Source organism: Drosophila arizonae, chromosome 4 (assembly GCF_054131065.1).
Source record: "Drosophila arizonae isolate 15081-1271.41 chromosome 4, UAZ_ARI_1.0, whole genome shotgun sequence".
NCBI classification, from domain to species: Eukaryota; Metazoa; Arthropoda; class Insecta; order Diptera; family Drosophilidae; genus Drosophila; species Drosophila arizonae.
This window is the reverse complement of record NC_142924.1, coordinates 22649112-22667294: the sequence shown is the minus strand read 5'-3', so window position 1 is coordinate 22667294 and position 18183 is coordinate 22649112. Positions and strand designations below refer to the sequence as shown.

Here is an 18183-nt window from a genome sequence, read left to right as displayed (position 1 = left end):
TTTAAAGTTATACTTAAAATATATTTTTATAAAATAGTAATTAAATTAGCTGTCTGTTCGACAATATTTGCAGTTCTGAAAATATCTCTAGGCGAAATGAGCTCTAATATATACAATTTTTTTGTTTGAGTATGAGTAAAATCCGAATAAAGAATAGTTGCTTTTTAGTCAAAGATGAAAGTAGAACATAGTCACAATTATAATATAATTAATATATTATAATATACATATTAATTATATTATAATATATTAATTATATTATAATATATTAATTATATGTATGTATGTATTTTATAAATATAATTATTATAATATAATTATTTTTAAGAAATATTTGTATATATTTTCTAAGATATATTATCGGTAAAGTAAAAGTAGAAACTCGATGGTAATACATTTTGACAAGCTTCAATCCAAAAAAAAAAAAAAAAAAAAAAAAAAAAAACTAGTAAGAAAATAGATGACAACGTATTAAAAGCAGTCTTTAAATAGCCAAAAGGTATGCAAGTAATCAATATAATGCTTCAAGTAGACTCGTTCTCAAAAAATACATAAACACAAAATACTAAATAGCACAACAGTTGCGTAGTCTCGCTACTTGGAGACTCTTATAAATAGAATTATGCAAATTGTCAGCACGCAAAGGCGAGATTCAAGAGCCAAGATAACAAGCGTGCCCCTTTTGCAACAATAGGAGCAGTCAAGAGAGTATGCTCAAACGTAGTATTTATTATATAATTGGAGCAACTAAATTTCTTATGACGATTTGTTCTACAAGAAAATTGATGTAAACAATATTAAAAATATATATTTTTGATATAAACATAGCTATTTAATTGTAATATTTATTATTAATATTCAAATATATACATATAGCCTAATATCGATTTAAATACAAATTTCTGAGATAGAATTTTAAGCATAGTATGTAGAGAAACGATTCGAAATGAATGCTAGTTTATTTAATAATAAATTTATACATTTTATATTAAATGTGCAGATATATATGTCATACATTTTTACTTATTTATTTATATTTGTTAATAAATATATTTGTATGCATTCAATTCCATTTATTGCTTTACAGCTTTCAGTATGTTATAAAATATTTACAGTTTTCAACGGCAGAAAAGAGTGGATGAAAAATAGTATTTGGGACCCCTTTAGTGTGTACTACATATATAGTAAATGGCATATGAAGTGTAAGCAAATGATCAGAGTGTTAGTCGGGTAGGGTGAATCCAATTGGGATCGGACCTATATCGCATGCAGTAGATGGGCTGCCCGCGTTTTCTAGGTAGCCATTGGCTGCGGTCAGAACCCTCTCAGTAAATCATTATTAAATTAAATTGTATGTAAAAATGACATGGCCTGGCTTCGCATAAGCATCGCTTAAATTACTGGCATATCTGCTTTAATAGGCATCAACTGGGCTTTTGTTCATGAATATTTGCGGTGGCCCGAGCTCGAAGATCGAGAGAGATTCAGTTGGATGTTAGCCAGTGACCCGGTTGGGTGTCGTGGGTGCGTGAAAAATAAGATTCGTTTTGCTGTGATGCTTATATAATAAATAAATCTGTACATACTCGATTTGAGTATAAGTACAGAAAAAAAACCAATGCAAACAAATGGATAATATCCTTTTTTCATACTTTATGAAATTCTCTTGTGATATAGACTGATAAGAAAAAAAGATTCCGACTCAATACGCAATAAAAAGTGCCTATGGACTACTGAATATAATTCAATACCAAAGCATATTTGAAACTCTGATTCAATATTTATTCAATTTGACTCGCGATTCCATTAATTGTTTACAATCCCTCTCTGTTGTGTGTTCCCAGGTCTAAATTTGTATACGCCGAATAATCATCGAAGACAGATCGAAATACAAATAGGGCGCAGAAAGTTGATGAAATGTCTAGTAATTGCGGGAACGATAGCGATGGCGGGGATCGACAAAAGCACGATCCCATCGAAATGGGAAAACTATTGTGCCCAAAAGACTTATCAGCCCCAGCAGCAACGGACACTACAGCCACATCAACTAGCCATCAGGTACGTTAATTACAGAGAAACAAAATTTAGTTAATTATAATTTAATAAAATATATACCTTGCTAATATAGTATTCGTTTAATATTTTAATGTACAAAGTTTGATGCAACTATCAGAAAATTAATATTTCAATATTTATACAATAATCATACAATATTTATACTTATTCTATACTATATAATTTGCATATATATTTAAATGTTTTCTTTGATTGATAGAGCTTAAATTAATTTTTAATTTAAATTTAAATTAAGTTTACTTGTCTACATCATTTCATAGGTATTTCAGTATTTGTATATATGTATTAATGATATGCATATGATGTAACAAGATATTTTTTTTTATTTTTTGATGCTTTCATCTGTTGTAATTATTATAGCAAATGAATTACTCAACGATAAATGCTATCAAGCATTTATTTTAAAATCCTATTAGCATATAAAATTCTTTAAGCTTACATAAAATGAATTTTTAAAAGATAATCGGATATGTTCGAAAAGCAAGGGAAAACTAATAAAATCATTTATATTCTACATAAGACCAGCTCACTCTCTTACTGACTAACACAGTACTCAAAAGCAAGAGCGCCGTGTAACGCCGAATAACACGCGCCACATTCGATGTCACACAGAGACATCATTTTACTATTTCAGCTGCGCACATAGCTCTGATTCCATCCCTTTATATGAACAGTTTTGATCATTACAAGAAGAAGAGGAAACGAAAAAAAAAGAACAAAAAAATCAGTGTACAGCTTTGGCACTGAAATATTATTTATACTAATTGGCATTTCCCGTTTTTTGTTGGAGTTGTAAATAAATGCTTAGCATATTATATGAAAGCAATTGTTCGTATAGAGAAACGGGTATAAAACGGGTAGATGAGATGGCGATAGATAATACGGGAATATATTTCGATATAAATTTAGAGTTTTCCAATTTTTTAAATATTTCTCTTGTATTTGCAGCTCAGCAAAGTCACCCTGCCAGAGCGTGGAAGTTGGAGCTCTAAACTCGATTTCATCTTGTCTGTAGTCGGCCTTGCGATTGGCTTAGGCAATGTCTGGCGGTTTCCCTACTTGTGCTATAAGAACGGAGGCGGCGCTTTTATTCTTCCATACATTTTGACATTATTTTTAGCTGGAATTCCGATGTTCTTCATGGAGCTGGCGCTGGGTCAAATGTTGACTATCGGCGGCCTGGGCGTGTTCAAAATCGCTCCAATTTTTAAAGGTAAGCTGAGCTTAAGACGAAACCCTAATAGGTCTTAATTTTAACGCTTATGCTATATTCATATGAAAGGAATTGGATATGCTGCGGCTGTGATGTCGTGCTGGATGAATGTCTACTATATCGTTATCTTGGCCTGGGCAGTGTTCTACTTCTTCATGTCCATGCGTGCTGGTAGGTTCATGTAAACCCTCCAACGGGCTCCCTCTAAGCAGTTTTCTTTTACACACTCCAATTGCAGACGTTCCTTGGCGCACATGCAACAACTGGTGGAACACAGTCAGCTGTGTCAGTCAGTACGAGAGGAAGAATCTCAATTGCTGGGACAAGATGATCAATGGGACAGCGGGCAAGGTTTGCTCAGTGGCAGCCGTAAATATTTCGACAACTGAGCTTACAGATCCGGTCAAGGAGTTTTGGGAGTATGTTTCGCAGAAGAGTCTAACTATGTTCAATTGCATGTGAATTTATTCCTAAACATATTGAATGTACCCCTATGACGAATCTAGATGCTAATTGCATGGAAATTTGATACTTGAGATAATTAAATTAGTTTCGTTAACTTATCAAGGAAAGGAGAATCCAGAAAGCTAATCTAGAAACTCAGCAGCCCTTCAAGCTCCATAAACCAAGTCTTTTCACATATGAAATGGACAATGTTTAACCAGAATCAGTTTCCAGAATAGTCAAACATCCGGATGGACGAACAGCATATATGGGACGGATAAAGTTAGCTTTACGCATCTGAAGATCTTGATCAAGAAAATGTTTCAGTGGGGGTTTTGACTACGGTGCTTTCGACAGGAATTCGCTACATATATACCTATACATGCATATTCAAGATTACATATTTTTGAAACAGATTCGAGGAGTAGTAAAATTGGTAAATGACGAGTTGAGTCCTAATATCTTAGAAGCAAAATTAATGTAATCTCTAACTTATTATTCAATACATATTTCTTACTGGATTAGACATTAACTGAGACTTTATATTTACAGGAGAAGAGCATTGCAAATTTCCTCTGGTATCGATGATTTGGGTAATATTCGCTGGGAGCTAGCGGGCACCTTGCTGCTGGTTTGGATTCTTTGCTATTTCTGCATCTGGAAGGGCGTTAAGTGGACCGGCAAAGTCGTGTACTTCACTGCACTCTTCCCATACGTTTTGTTGACCGTTTTATTGATTCGTGGAATTACCCTGCCTGGTGCACTCGAGGGTATCAAGTTCTATATCATACCCAACTTTTCAAAACTCACTCATTCCGAGGTATGCAAAATTAGATCTAAGTGAATGCAGTATTTCATCTTACGTATTTCTCTGCAGGTCTGGATTGATGCCGTAACGCAAATCTTCTTCTCATATGGATTGGGTTTGGGCACTTTGGTGGCCCTCGGCAGTTACAATAAGTTTACGAACAATGTGTATAAGTAAGTTCAGGCTACGTTAAGAAGAAAACATATTTGTAATGCATTGATTTAGGGACGCGCTGATTGTATGCACAGTGAACTCGAGCACGAGTATGTTTGCGGGCTTCGTCATATTCTCAGTTATCGGGTTCATGGCTCACGAGCAACAAAGGCCAATAGCCGAGGTAGCGGCATCAGGTAAGTATTATTCAACTTTTTTAATGGCATAGATATGTAACTACATAATCTGTCTTTTGTTATAGGCCCAGGATTAGCCTTCCTTGTGTATCCGTCGGCGGTGCTGCAGCTTCCAGGATCTCAAATTTGGTCATGTCTCTTCTTCTTCATGCTGCTTCTTATAGGTCTAGATTCACAGTTCTGTACTATGGAAGGCTTCATCACTGCCATCATCGACGAGTGGCCCCAACTGCTACGCAAGCGCAAGGAGATCTTCATAGCCATCGTATGCATGCTGAGCTACTTGGTTGGCCTAACCTGCATAACACAAGTAAGTGTGTGATAGGCTAGATTATTTATCCTAGCTGGCTGCTGTATATATAATATAGTGTATATCTATTGATATGCACTCAATAATTGTTACTAATTGCAAAGATTTGAGTGAGTGAACTCAATTTATAGATGAGGAGCTTTGCTTTGTCAAATCGTTTAAATCTTTTGTTGAGTATCAGACTCGATGGGAATGATGAATCATTTCCTTGAGTATGGCCAATCAAGGGAAGATTTTAATTATGGTTCCCAACGTAATATACGTCTATTAATTTCAGGGTGGCATGTATATTTTCCAAATACTTGATTCATATGCTGTGAGCGGCTTTTGCTTGCTCTGGCTCATATTCTTTGAGTGCGTCTCAATATCGTGGTGTTACGGCGTAGATCGCTTCTACGATGGCATCAAAGACATGATTGGATATTACCCAACGATTTGGTGGAAGTTTTGCTGGTGTGTCACAACGCCTGCAATATGCTTGGTAAGTGGAAGTCACTTGGAGTACCCAATTTCAGATATATTTGAAATCTATTTTCGTTTTGTTTCTGCAGGGTGTGTTCTTCTTCAATATAGTGCAATGGACGCCAATTAAATATCTGGACTACAGCTATCCATGGTGGGCACATGCGTTCGGTTGGTTCACTGCATTGTCTTCGATGCTGTACATTCCAGCCTACATGTTTTGGCTATGGAAAAGAACGCCTGGAGACTTATGCGAAGTAAGAATTTACAGTATTTTTATAAATTATGAATCTATTGATATAAGTAAATTCCATTTGTGTTTATGGTCTAAAATGCAGAGGGCTTAGTGATTATTAATTATATTATATGTGATTGATAATGATGCTTTCCATGTTCAAGACTAACCTTTATTGGAACCGTATATCTAATACCTATTACAAATCTTTCAGAAAATACGTGCAATCGTTCGAATCGATGAGGACATCACGCGGTTACGTGAGAAAATGCAGCACGAAGCTTATGCCAAGGAAGTTGAGTTCAATTCATAATAGAATTCGAATCAATAGCCGAAAAGTACTCGCCAGTTAAACAAATAATTCAAATTGCAATATTTTATATACGATTTTGATGCAGCTTTAGTTGTAGAATTGTTGTACGTTGTTCGTGAATAAGTAATATTTTGTTTTTGTTTTCTTTTTGGTATAGCAACAACAGCCCAAAGCGTTTCAGCGTTTATAAATGATTCATTTGTGTCAGTGTATTTGATATGCTCTTAATGTTGAAATAAATTTTAATTTAATTTAGGTTAGTTTTCACAATTTACTCTATTGCGGAGTGTAATCGTTCACATACGAATGCAACGCAATTGATCAAAATTATGAAATCGATAAGTGAATATGTCTAAGCTCTAATCGCACATTAAGTGTTAAAGTTAAAGTACACACATACATACATGCATACAAACATACATACATACATACATTCGTGCATAGAACGATGCGTGAGTGGAATATGTGTACTATATTGTATACAGTACGTCAGTGGCTTACTATAATTAATAAATAAATTAATTTAGTCTTAAATTATTTATACAACTTAGAGATTATTTAGCTATTAAATTACCTTCATATCCATAATGCACACCTACATTTTACGAAATACACTGCTCTTCGGTATCAAATGCAAAGACAACTCACAGAAACAAATCGAACGTTGAGTATGTACATAAGTATACATATGGAATATATAAAGTATTCGCGCAATTTAGTTATATGAACTGTTTTAAATGTTAAGACGTCGCTTGCTTGTGTCAATTAGTATTATTTCTTATTATTAATCATCAAGTTAAATAAACTGTTACCATTCAATAATCCAATGTGTCTATGTGTTTATTTTCCTAATATAATATTACTGATATGTGGGATTCATTTCTAAGTTAACTTCAGAAATGTTCAGGAATTTTTGTTTACACTATTAAAATTGTATGGCAAATCTATATATCGACTAAGTTTATTAAAATGAAGTTCCCTAATATTTTTTAGATTATTATATCATTTCACTTAACAATGCATGGGCAATTATCGAAATGTAGTATTTTTTAGCGTTAAAATAAATACATATATTAAATGAAATAACTGATATACTCGTATTATATAAAATATAAAAATATTACCCTTCTATACTTTTTATATCCATGTAAAAATGATAAAATTATTATTTTAATTACAAAGTATTCCATTTTCGATCACAATTATGATTATTTTTTTATTTTTTTTATATTTTTTAATTTTTATTTATTTATATTTCTTATTCTTTTTGTCATGTGTTTTTTATTGTCTCGTTCAATTGCAGAATTTTAGAAACGTGTAAGGCATTCCATTGGTATTTTTTGTTGTTACCTTTACAAAGCATAAAATCTTTAAGAACAACAAAGCTTTCATGCTTAATCTGCACCCTTGCCGTAAAAAGTTAGAAAGTAAACAAAAGAGTCTAAGCATAACGCAAGAAACAGCACATAAGATAGTCTTTTGTGGCTCTTGTGAGAAATAAGTGACTTTTGTGAAAGTTTGACAAAAAAATATGTGAAACTATTTTTTAGGCTCGGCAAAAAAAGTGAGGCAGAAAGAAAATAAATTGGTGGCAACAACGTAAGCCCACTTCAGTGAATGGTAGGCGCATATATTCATTATATGCAGGACACTGACAAACGAAGGCTTACGGCTTACGGCATCCTTTGCCATTGACACGGACATCACATCTGCCCTTGGCTGAGGGAGTTTATTATTGTGGGAAGCACCGTCATGAGCTGTCACCGGGCATCCTCTGAAGCCAGCTATTGACTTTGTGTACTTTGCTTTAAACATTTTTTTAACTTGTTCACTGAGTTAAAAGGGAAGGTTGGGCGTATATCCGCTTGTGCGTGTGGTCGCTTTTAAAGCTGTTGCAAAATAATTCATGCACTATAGAAACACAATTATTTAAGATCATAAGACGAAATTTGTATTGATTAATGTATTCCATCGACAGGAGATAATTACAGTAGTATCTGATTATACCGACGCTCAAGGAACCGCCGTCATACCCGGAAGGCGCTATAACCATAGAAGTTTACTAATAACATAATAATAATCGTTAGAACTTGACTCTACTCTTTTACTGTATATGTGCAAAAATCATTAAGCATGCATTGGTATACAAAAATCTGAAATTTTAAAAATTATATGCAGGCCAACTACTTGGTTTTCTCATTAGACAGACTACGCTAAATGAAGAATATACACATATACATACATGGATGCATGTATATGTGACCAAGAACTGGTTTGCAGACAATAGTTTTTGATACTAATCAAGTCTTTCCTTGTTTTATTCATAGCAATATTCATTCTATAACTTCCATAATGGCATGGGGATTTACTGATCATTCTTTTAAATTGTATGTTAAAATCAAAAAAATTATTTGAAAATATTAATTTAAATATTTAAAAATATTAATATAATATGATACATTTTATTATAATATAATGTGATTACTAATCCAACTATCAACAACGCCACATAATTACGTCTGGCCCAGCCACGCCATTATAAATTAAATATGCTTGCAAGTGAAAAGCATTGCAAATGGGCAAACGCGCAAAACTTTCATGATGCCATGAGCCTTTATTTCTGAGTTCGAGTGTTTCGATCTAGCATGGCTGAATGTGCGGGGTTGTTGTGGGGTCCCACTCCGCAGCTAAATGAGTCCCAGGGGCGTGTTTCTGCAACACACATAGCCTTCGATAAATTGCTCGACAAGTATTTGCTACCTACGCACAGTTCTGTTGCTAGTTTCACCTGACGATACCTGTGCTGCTGGTCCATTGTGCTGTCATTTGCAAAAATTTAATTGATTTCGCTTTGTCTGCGTCTGGGTTTGACTCTGAGTCGATCTGTGCTGTCGTTTCTATGACCTCCATGACTTACACAAGTTTGGCCCATAATTAAGATGAGCACAAATGGGACAACAAAAATTAAGTGCGCAGCCCATAAATGTGCGTAGTCTCCTGCGTTTCGGATTGCCAATGGCTTAACTTGATGCTCAACAAATTTCTATTAATTGTAATTTGTATGCCATTCGATGCGGCGTTTCCCTACTCTACTGTGGTGGCCATCATTTGAGTTTGGATAAATTATTGCAGCCACTCAACAGTTAACAAAATCAATTCCTATGGGAAAAGACTGGAATGGGGATTACACAGTTAGGAGCCGTAGTAAAAAATGTCTTTAAGAGCTAGAAAAAATAACATTGAAATTTTATTTAAATTTATATATAATTTTTTAAGCTCCTTACTTTTCTAGTTCAATTATGGGATTCACTTGAAAACTGCTTTCAGTTTTTTGTATTGCTGAAGAACTTGTAGATAATTATAATGAATAAGAGAAACATGTGATCGTTTTCCCTGTATTCGATTTCTGTTCATGAGGGAATGACAAATTATTTGTCACAAATACGTTGATTTGTTGAATCCAGGAACCAAGAAAGCGTCAGTTGTATTAATAAATATATAATATAATATACAATATAATCATAAAAATATTAATATATAATTGTTGGTTTTCTATCTAGTCACTAGTATTAAAGTATTGAATGATAAAAGAGGGTTTCTTCTTTAATATCAGACGAAGTCTTAGTCAAAGTTAAGGTGATGTGTAATTCCAGTAACGGGATACAAATTAATTGAAGCGACATGGCTCTTTACCGTATTCTCATAAACGTACTTCTTTGGAAATGAAATTGAATAGACTTGTCGTAATATGTTGCAGATTGCTTGCTTATTATGTCTCCGATCAAAGGGACGTTGAAACGTTTGACTTTTACAGTATTGCATAAATGCCGTACCATACCTTCGCTTTATATTTGAGCTGCTTTACATACAAAGAAATTATTACAAAGGGCAATGGATCTCATATTTACTCCGCAACATTTTGGCATTGATTAAAATATACATTTAAATGTAACCCTCGTCATGACTTGAAGTTCTTTCCACTGTAAAATCAAGAAATGATGACTGAGTTAATACTTCCCTGAAGGACGACGGCCTTAGAATAATGATTATCATACAATATATAAAGTAAAACAGCGGTAAGCAAAAATCAGCTTTATATCGTCTCGTTGCATATATGTGACGCGGTGCTGTACGGCTACATTTTTGACGCTCGTATCTCTATTGAAGTACGTGTCTCTCTAAGCTCATAAATTGTAGCCAACACCCGTCGTGTCGAAACCAGGCCAGAACTGAAAAATCGGTCTCCCAGATTGGGCCCGCAGACGAAAATCAATTGAATTGTAATTGAATTGCAAACACTTGAGAGTCAAAAACCACCGAGGAAACGTATGAATATTTTATGTGAACGATTTGGCACTGAGAACAAAGAACAACGAACAACGAACAAAGGCTAGTAGGCAACATTTGTATACCGTTGTTGTATACCGAAGTATCAAAAGAATACCCTAGAAAAACATTGAATCATTTTTAATGACTCATTGTTTTTGTGGAATTCATGAATACAAATACTATACGCATATAAATAAAGTTTAGCAATACAAAAATAATTTTTTTGGATCCATACGTTTCAGTTTTCACTTTGTTGTATTTAAATTATTTGATACAAATCCGTTTTCTAGGGTGTTAAGGATGTAGAGAAATATGAAAGCGCTCAAATGCTTTTACCCAAATTACCCTCAAAATATGCAAAAGCGGAAAATAAATTTCGTCCTGGGAACAGTGGAGTTTACAAAATATTCATTTTCTTACAGTCAGTGGGAAGAAGAAGCAGAAGAAGAAGAAGAATGGTGCGTACAATGGAGCGTATGAGCAACGATGTCAGCACGTACGCATATCCCTCATTTGCGCAAAGGAAGCGAGTGGGAGAGGGAGAGAGCAATTGGCAAAAAATCGAATTGGAAATGTTTTTTAAGGGCATCCAGAGGCCCCCAAGTCGACTCCGTCTTGCCACAACGAAGCATAAAACAAACCGGAAGTGTAAGCAATGGCAACGGCAACGCCAACTGGAAGCGAATGAGGAGCGAAAATGTTGAAGTGGTCATGCATGAACAGTAAATGAAGAAGCCGCCACGACGCTTTGTCTCTGTCCCTCTCTGTCTGTCTCTGTGTCTGTGTGCGTTTCCGCCGGATGTGTCGCGAGTGCGCCAACGCGCGCACTGCGCTTTTTGACTAGAAAAAAGAATGAAAAACAAATTAAGCGGCTTTCATGCGAATGAATTTTTGACTTAAAGCACTCATCTCCGCTTGCCTCATCTGTGTCGACTTCTAACTCGGGACAATTTGCACTGCCATTCAAAAACACTATTAAACTGAACAAAATTTCAATCAATCGGTAATTTAAAATGGTGTTGGATAGCAGCTGAAAACATTTTTGGAATGCATATATAAAGATAGTCGATGGAGTATTATTGAGGTTCCTTTTCTTTTGTTGATGGATCATTAAAGTAAGGGCTTCGAACAAATATAATGTTGATTGATATCTGACAAACAAAAGTTTCATGTAAGGACAAAGTTTATTTTTGGTACGTCTACGTGTTGTATTGTTTGCAGCATAGTAAACATTACATACAGCTTTTAGGCATATCCCGATAGTAGTAAGCTATTAAGTATTAACAGCATAAGAGCACAGCACTGTTAGAAGACTCAGTCGTAGCTTATGATAATTTAAGTGCTTATATGAGAGAGAGAGTGGGACTTACAGCTTATGGGCAATAGTAGAGAGTTGTTATGCATTCATAGTAATAGTGTTGCCAGTTTATGTATGGGATGGAATAGGCAGAAATTGAGGCAAACTATGCAGATGTCCTAGTCTTTATGAGAACTGTAGAGCAGAAGGAACTGCTATGTCTATGCCATCTAATAATTAGAAATATTAATGATATAAGATATTGAGCGTATAATCATTTAGCCTTATCAAGCATATATATTCAAAAGCAGCGCAATGACGTAATCCATAATCTATGTTTATTTGCTTGCCTATATCTCTGGTCGTATATCTATTTGTCTCTCTATTTATTTCCCAGGCTGTCTCTCCGATTGTCTCCTTGTTTGCCTCACAGTCTAGGATGAAGAAGAATTACAAAAGATCAATTTAGTAGTCTATTTATATGTACGGATATTCATTTGGTATTTATATTTGAGCTAGAATGCCGAGAGCAGCAGAGAGCGCTGCCATTGGTCACAAAAAGCTCGACTGAATCGACGTCTACCTGACGTCGGGCTCAACATTTGAGTGAAAGTGCCCTATATAAAGGGAAGCAGCTGCAGCATTTCTTCATTCGCCCAGGCCCGGTGGGGGTCACTAGTGCAGTGCAGTAAAGTGAAGTGAACTGAAGTGTGTGATCGTTAAGCTAGACATTAAAGACTAAGAGGAAATACTTATAGATAATACTTAAAAGAATTACCTAGAGGAATGAATTAGGGGAATTATTTAGAGGAATTACTTAGAGGAATTACTTAGAGGAAATACTTAGAGGAAATACTTAGAACAAATATTTACAAGAAATACTCAGAAGAACAGAGGAGAATTTATGTAATTTATATGTAATAAGTGCGCTTTAGATTCTACACACTTTATATCGTTTATACTTAATCATTTCCTATTAAGTCCTTATTAGGCCATATTCTAAAATGGTTTTTATGTTCATACTATAACGCATAATTTACTCATACTTACTCAAACTTACACGGCATAGTTCACACAAAAATATCCCAACATATGCATCATATTTTTATACCCTGAACCCATTGAAAATGGGAAATCAGGGTATAATGGTTTTGTGAAAAAGTATGTAACGGGCAGAAGGAGGCGTGGCAGACCCCACAAAGCATATATATTCTTGATCAGCGTGACGAACTGAGTCGATATAGCCCTGTCCGTCTGTCCGTCCGTCCGTATGAGTGCGTCGATCTCAGAAGTTATAAGAGCTAGAGAGCTGAAATTTGGTATGCATACTCGTGTGTACCATACGCAGTACGAGTTTGCTTTATTTTTTCGATAAATCGTCCGATAACTTTTTTATCGAGAATAATCGAAAAATTGATTTTGTTTTTTTAGCCTAATTTGAACATTTTTAGACCCAATTTGAAAAAAAAACGCATTTCAAGTACTAGAGACTTGGGCTTTGGAATGTACACACATATTCACCATATGCTTACGCTCTGAAAGTTTTATTAAGATCGTATATCTACAAAATAAATTATTCAACAAATAAATTCTCATAATATTGCCCACACTGCAGCGCAGCCCAAGCGCAGTCGCTGCTTGCTGCGCAGTTAGCAGAGCGCAGGCTTATGGGTGCGTGTGGATACATATGTATGTATGTGTGCATAAAAGAAGTGCAGAATGATTAGAATATCAGCTTGGAGGGTTCAGGGTATCTCCTAGTCGAGCAGTCTCGACTGGAGCTTTCTTACTTGTTGATAATAAAATTCCATTGGCTGCTCAACAAAGGCGACGCCCGGCATTCATTTTTGAATATTCATAGCGAAATTGGAATTCATGTTAAATCAAGAATTGAATTAATTGAAAATGTTCGCTACATGATTACTCGCATACACATGCCCACACCCATACACATACACACCAAAGATGGGAGATGGAGTACGGCATCTGGGCTCCGGCAGGTGGTGACGACCTGAAGCATTCATATTGCCTTTCGCACCTTGTGAGGCACGTGTTTTCTGCGTTGCAGTCGCACACACGTGTAATTCATCTTTAATATTTTCCTTATGCATATTTGCCAAGACCTGAGAGTCAGTGAGTTCTCCTTGAGCTGGGGCCTGCCTTGGGGAGCAGTGCAAATGTTATTTCGCTTAACTCGAATATACCATTATACACATCCACACACACGCACACACACACATACACAGGTATATACAAAGTTACACACATAGTTTGCGCTGGTGCGGAGTCCATAGAGTTTGAAACTTTTATGATTGCTGCTGTTTTTCCTGCTGCCTCTGAAGGTGCTCCTGCTGCTGCTGCTGTCGCTGCTCCTGCTCCTGCTGCTCCTGCTGTTGGTGCTCCTGCTGTTGCATGCGTTACAGTCTTTCAGCAAGCGCCATCGGCTAGATAGTCATATTGCAGAAGATAACAACCTGGCAGATGGACAATCTGACAGCAAGACGGACAACTACATGCATATCCTTTTCCTTACATGTCGATGATGTCGTCGCACCGCATCGTACATACCTCGCGTACCTGCCTCCTTTGGGAGTGCTGCCTTTTATGACGCAGGATATTCGTGCGAGCTTCTCCTTCTGCTTTCCCTCCTCCCTCGCCACCCCTCCTCCTTCTCACCTCTTACATCTTCCGCCGCGCTGAGGATGCTCTGTGTACTCAACAGCAAATGCATTTTGCAAGTGCAACTGGCAGCAGCAGCAGCACCAGTCGTAACAACAAAAACTTGTTGATTGTCGTTCAGGCGCAACTCCGGCCCCAAAAACCCAAGCAAACAACGCTACAGTCAGTTAAGTGTGAATGCATTTCAGCTGAATTTGCGCATCTCTTAAAGACAAGCATTTCACGTAAATTAACTGAAACACGACGGGATGTCGATTAAGGCCACTTCACAGCAGTCCTTCTGAATCCACTTTCCAGCCTGACAACATGGAAATTAGATCCATGCTCACACACGCTCACACCGTGTGTGTGTGTGTCGTCTATCAGGACGGTACGCTGGGAGTGACGTGGACAAGTGTTAAATAGCGCTGCTAATGGCAGCTGAATCCTGAAAGTCCTCTCACATCAACATGCCCAACAGCTGTCAATTGCTGTTGCCGATAGTGCAGCTCTGACAGGTCAGGAAATTATGTGTGTGAATATTTGTGATTTAAAATATTACGATTTAAACGACTCACAACCATTGCACTGCATGGCAACTAAAGCATGATTTTTGATTTAATTGCCTTAAATACTTTCGAAATCAAATATTCTCTGTTTTAGATACAGTTAAAATTGTATAAATAATAGTCATACAATATGTGAGTACAATCAATACAAATATTTATACTGAAATTCGATTTTCTTTGGCTAGTGAAACATACGTAGAACAAAAACGCTGTAGAAACATTGCATTTGAGCCCAACCGACTGCATAACATGTTTATATACAAGAGTATATATCTCAAATATCTTTTTCGTTGCTTCAAAAGCGTTCAAGATACGGATGGATAGCACGAGCTAAGGGAACATTTCACAAAATCAATAAACTCCCTGTTCGAGTACAGCGAAACAGTGGCTCTTATTGAATTCTTTTTTGATTGCTCAAAACATTTTTGCTGGCAGCACAGCAAAGAATTTTTTGCTATACTTTTGTACTTTAATCTAAACATTTTGTCATTTCAGTAAATTCATTTGACTCTGATGGTACAATTTAAGGTAGCTTTTGATGTGAACTAGAATTTGTTTCAAATTGTCAGACTTGAATTTCGAATCGGTCAACTAATTAAGAGTCTCGATAGGACAGAAAAAACGAAGCTTAAATTAACTTAAATTTTGATTAAAACGAAAGTCCCAATTTCAGTTTAGTTTACATGTTATATTAATTTGGATCTTTAGTAAATAAATAAATGTTCATATAAATTTAGATAAGTATTCAGATAATGATACATTTATTGAATTTAATTAATTAATTAATATTAATATTTAACTTTCTGTTAGGGCTTGTGTTTAAAAAAGTTGACATCAAAGTTGATATTATACATATACATATATATATATATATATATTTGGTATTGGCAGATAAACTTAATGAGAATCATGTTTAGTTATACAAGATAGGAAAACTAATATGGGTTGTAAAGGTGAATTTAGTCAATCATTGTTTATAGCCTAGCCACAGCTTTAATTGTAGACGCGACTATGTTCAAATGATAAAATCATGAAAAATTCATTTGACAATTGATGAACATATAGTTAAAAGAGTACAGACTATTAAGTAACCGTTAACACATGTACGTTTAGCTACTTTATTGGCACACTTTGCACTCTGTTGTGCGCGGGGAAGCTACGTTGATTCTGCTGAATCTCTTGAGAACAAAGCGAGCAGGCGTTCCAATACAAATACCTAATTAATGGAGTCTTAGCACAACTACACCTCGGGTGCACAAAAGCGTTTAATTACAAATATGTTGGCCAACCTATGCGAAGCCATGCGCCGCCGGCAATTTCTCGTGGCGGAAGGGCCAGCGGCAGGAGTAAATCAGATTTGTGTTGTTGGCAGGCCCAACGCTCAAATGCAGATCCAGGAACGCCTTGAATTATGGCTGGGCTGTTCATGGGCTGCTCATTTAGATGCCGCAGAGTATTTGTAGGCAATTCTAGGTCGATGCTGTTCTCCGATTTATGGCAGCTGAAAGCGCACAAGTAAACACAAAATACAAGCACAGTGCGATACACATACATATAATAAATATATCAGCTTGAATATCTATGAGTATAAATAATGTTCGCACGCAGAAATTAGTTGAACGTTTGCTTAAGTTATAATTGAAAAATGAATTATTTCATTTAACCAAATGCGTTTTTATTTGAGTTGGGTTTCACTACAAAACATATACTTCTGACCATGATGAGCAATCATTTCAGATAATCCCATAATTGACTGATGTTTGCTATGCAAATAGAAGGAGTGCTCGATTGTAAGACACGCTCCTTTATATATGGTCTGTCACTTCCGTCTGTGTAATTTCTGTGGGTGTGTATGCGAGACGAAGGTATGCGAGTGTGTGCCTTAGTGTGTGTGTGCCATGTGCGGAAGCAAAGACAACAACTCTCGGTTCGAGCTGTGATTTGCAGTGCCCTGTGGCGATGGAACAGACAATTTTGCAAATTTCCTAATTGCACTCGGTTTGGCTTGCCGGGGCTGAAAATGATGTCGCCTGGCTCACCACACTGCCAACAGTTTTGGGGTAATGTCAATTGAAGTAGGTGGGGGCGAGTAGAGGACATGCTGCATCACTTTGAGAGCCAATTTGATTTCAGTTGTATGCATTTGTAATGACTGTTCTTGTGGCAGCCTCGGCCTGGAGACTTGGTGTCGATGCCATAAAGCGGCAACCATGGAGATATACATATATGTATCACTATACTCAATGGCTAACATATTACTCGGGCAATATTGCACAGATTGTGCATAATCCAATAAACAAATATTTGATGTGTGCAAAACAAATAGTGCCTAAAAGTAGGCAATGATATAAAAAATGCAATTATATTAAACAATGACTTTAAGGATTACAATAAAGCCAATCATAGCAGCTAAAAATATACAATTTAATAATTGATTTTAATAAATACTCAGCAGGCATTGACTACTTTTAATTGAATTTTGTTTAGTGTTGGCAAATTCTGTTTCTGTTGAATATGATTCAAGCCAAATAATGAGGCGTGTTCATCCATATACCAAAATATAATGCGCACTAAATGCGAATTCGTAATTCATAAACATGAATGTGCATATCGTTAATAGGAGCTCATACAGACATACATATGTACGTATGTATCTGCCACACCTGTGTTTACGTCAGCTGGAAGCTGTGTTGATTTAGAGACCTGGCACGTTTTCCAGCTGCTAAACCTTTCCATGTGCTGCAATTATTCGAACCTGTTGAAAGCCCTGACAATCCCAGATGAGTTGCCTAAATATTGTACAATCGTAACACCCACATAGAGCTTGTTATCGAAAAGTCGAGCATGATTAGAGCTTGACGGGATTGCAAACATAAACAATTACACTGCCCAGCACAGAATTGGGGTACTACATAAAGTTTAACGAATTTTATTTTGAACATGAAAATCGCGTTTGACATATTAAATAAACTGTTTGATTAAATATGGAATATTCATATATTTCCCTTAGATTTAAATTTAGGGTGCTAATTTAAAGATTTAAATTAATCCGAACGAATGATACGTATACGTATTTAAATATTGTGTATATATTATATTTATGTAATATTTTAATTCAA

The 18183-nt window shown here is 35.9% G+C and overlaps 1 protein-coding gene across 1 annotated transcript; it reads left to right on the top strand.

The window, feature by feature from the left end:
• Window positions 1-1388: 1388 nt before the first annotated feature.
• Window positions 1389-7038, top strand: Gat (sodium- and chloride-dependent GABA transporter). The gene is made up of 12 exons (XM_018008774.2): window positions 1389-1524; window positions 1845-2058; window positions 3025-3289; window positions 3359-3460; window positions 3528-3708; window positions 4286-4553; window positions 4611-4714; window positions 4767-4891; window positions 4957-5201; window positions 5479-5682; window positions 5753-5920; window positions 6113-7038. The coding sequence occupies exons 2-12, from the start codon at window positions 1918-1920 to the stop codon at window positions 6209-6211; spliced, it is 1902 nt and encodes a 633-aa protein (XP_017864263.1). The 5' UTR covers window positions 1389-1524; window positions 1845-1917; the 3' UTR covers window positions 6212-7038.
• The last annotated feature ends 11145 nt before the right edge of the window (window positions 7039-18183 follow it).

Excerpts from the sequence above, each read along its gene's own strand:
- Gat (XM_018008774.2), top strand. The coding sequence starts at position 1,918 with ATGTCTAGTAATTGCGGGAACGATAGCGATGGCGGGGATCGACAAAAG. Across the intron at positions 3,290-3,358 it reads AATCGCTCCAATTTTTAAAG|GAATTGGATATGCTGCGGCT; the intron begins GTAAGCTGAGCT and ends TTCATATGAAAG. Across the intron at positions 5,202-5,478 it reads GCCTAACCTGCATAACACAA|GGTGGCATGTATATTTTCCA; the intron begins GTAAGTGTGTGA and ends TATTAATTTCAG.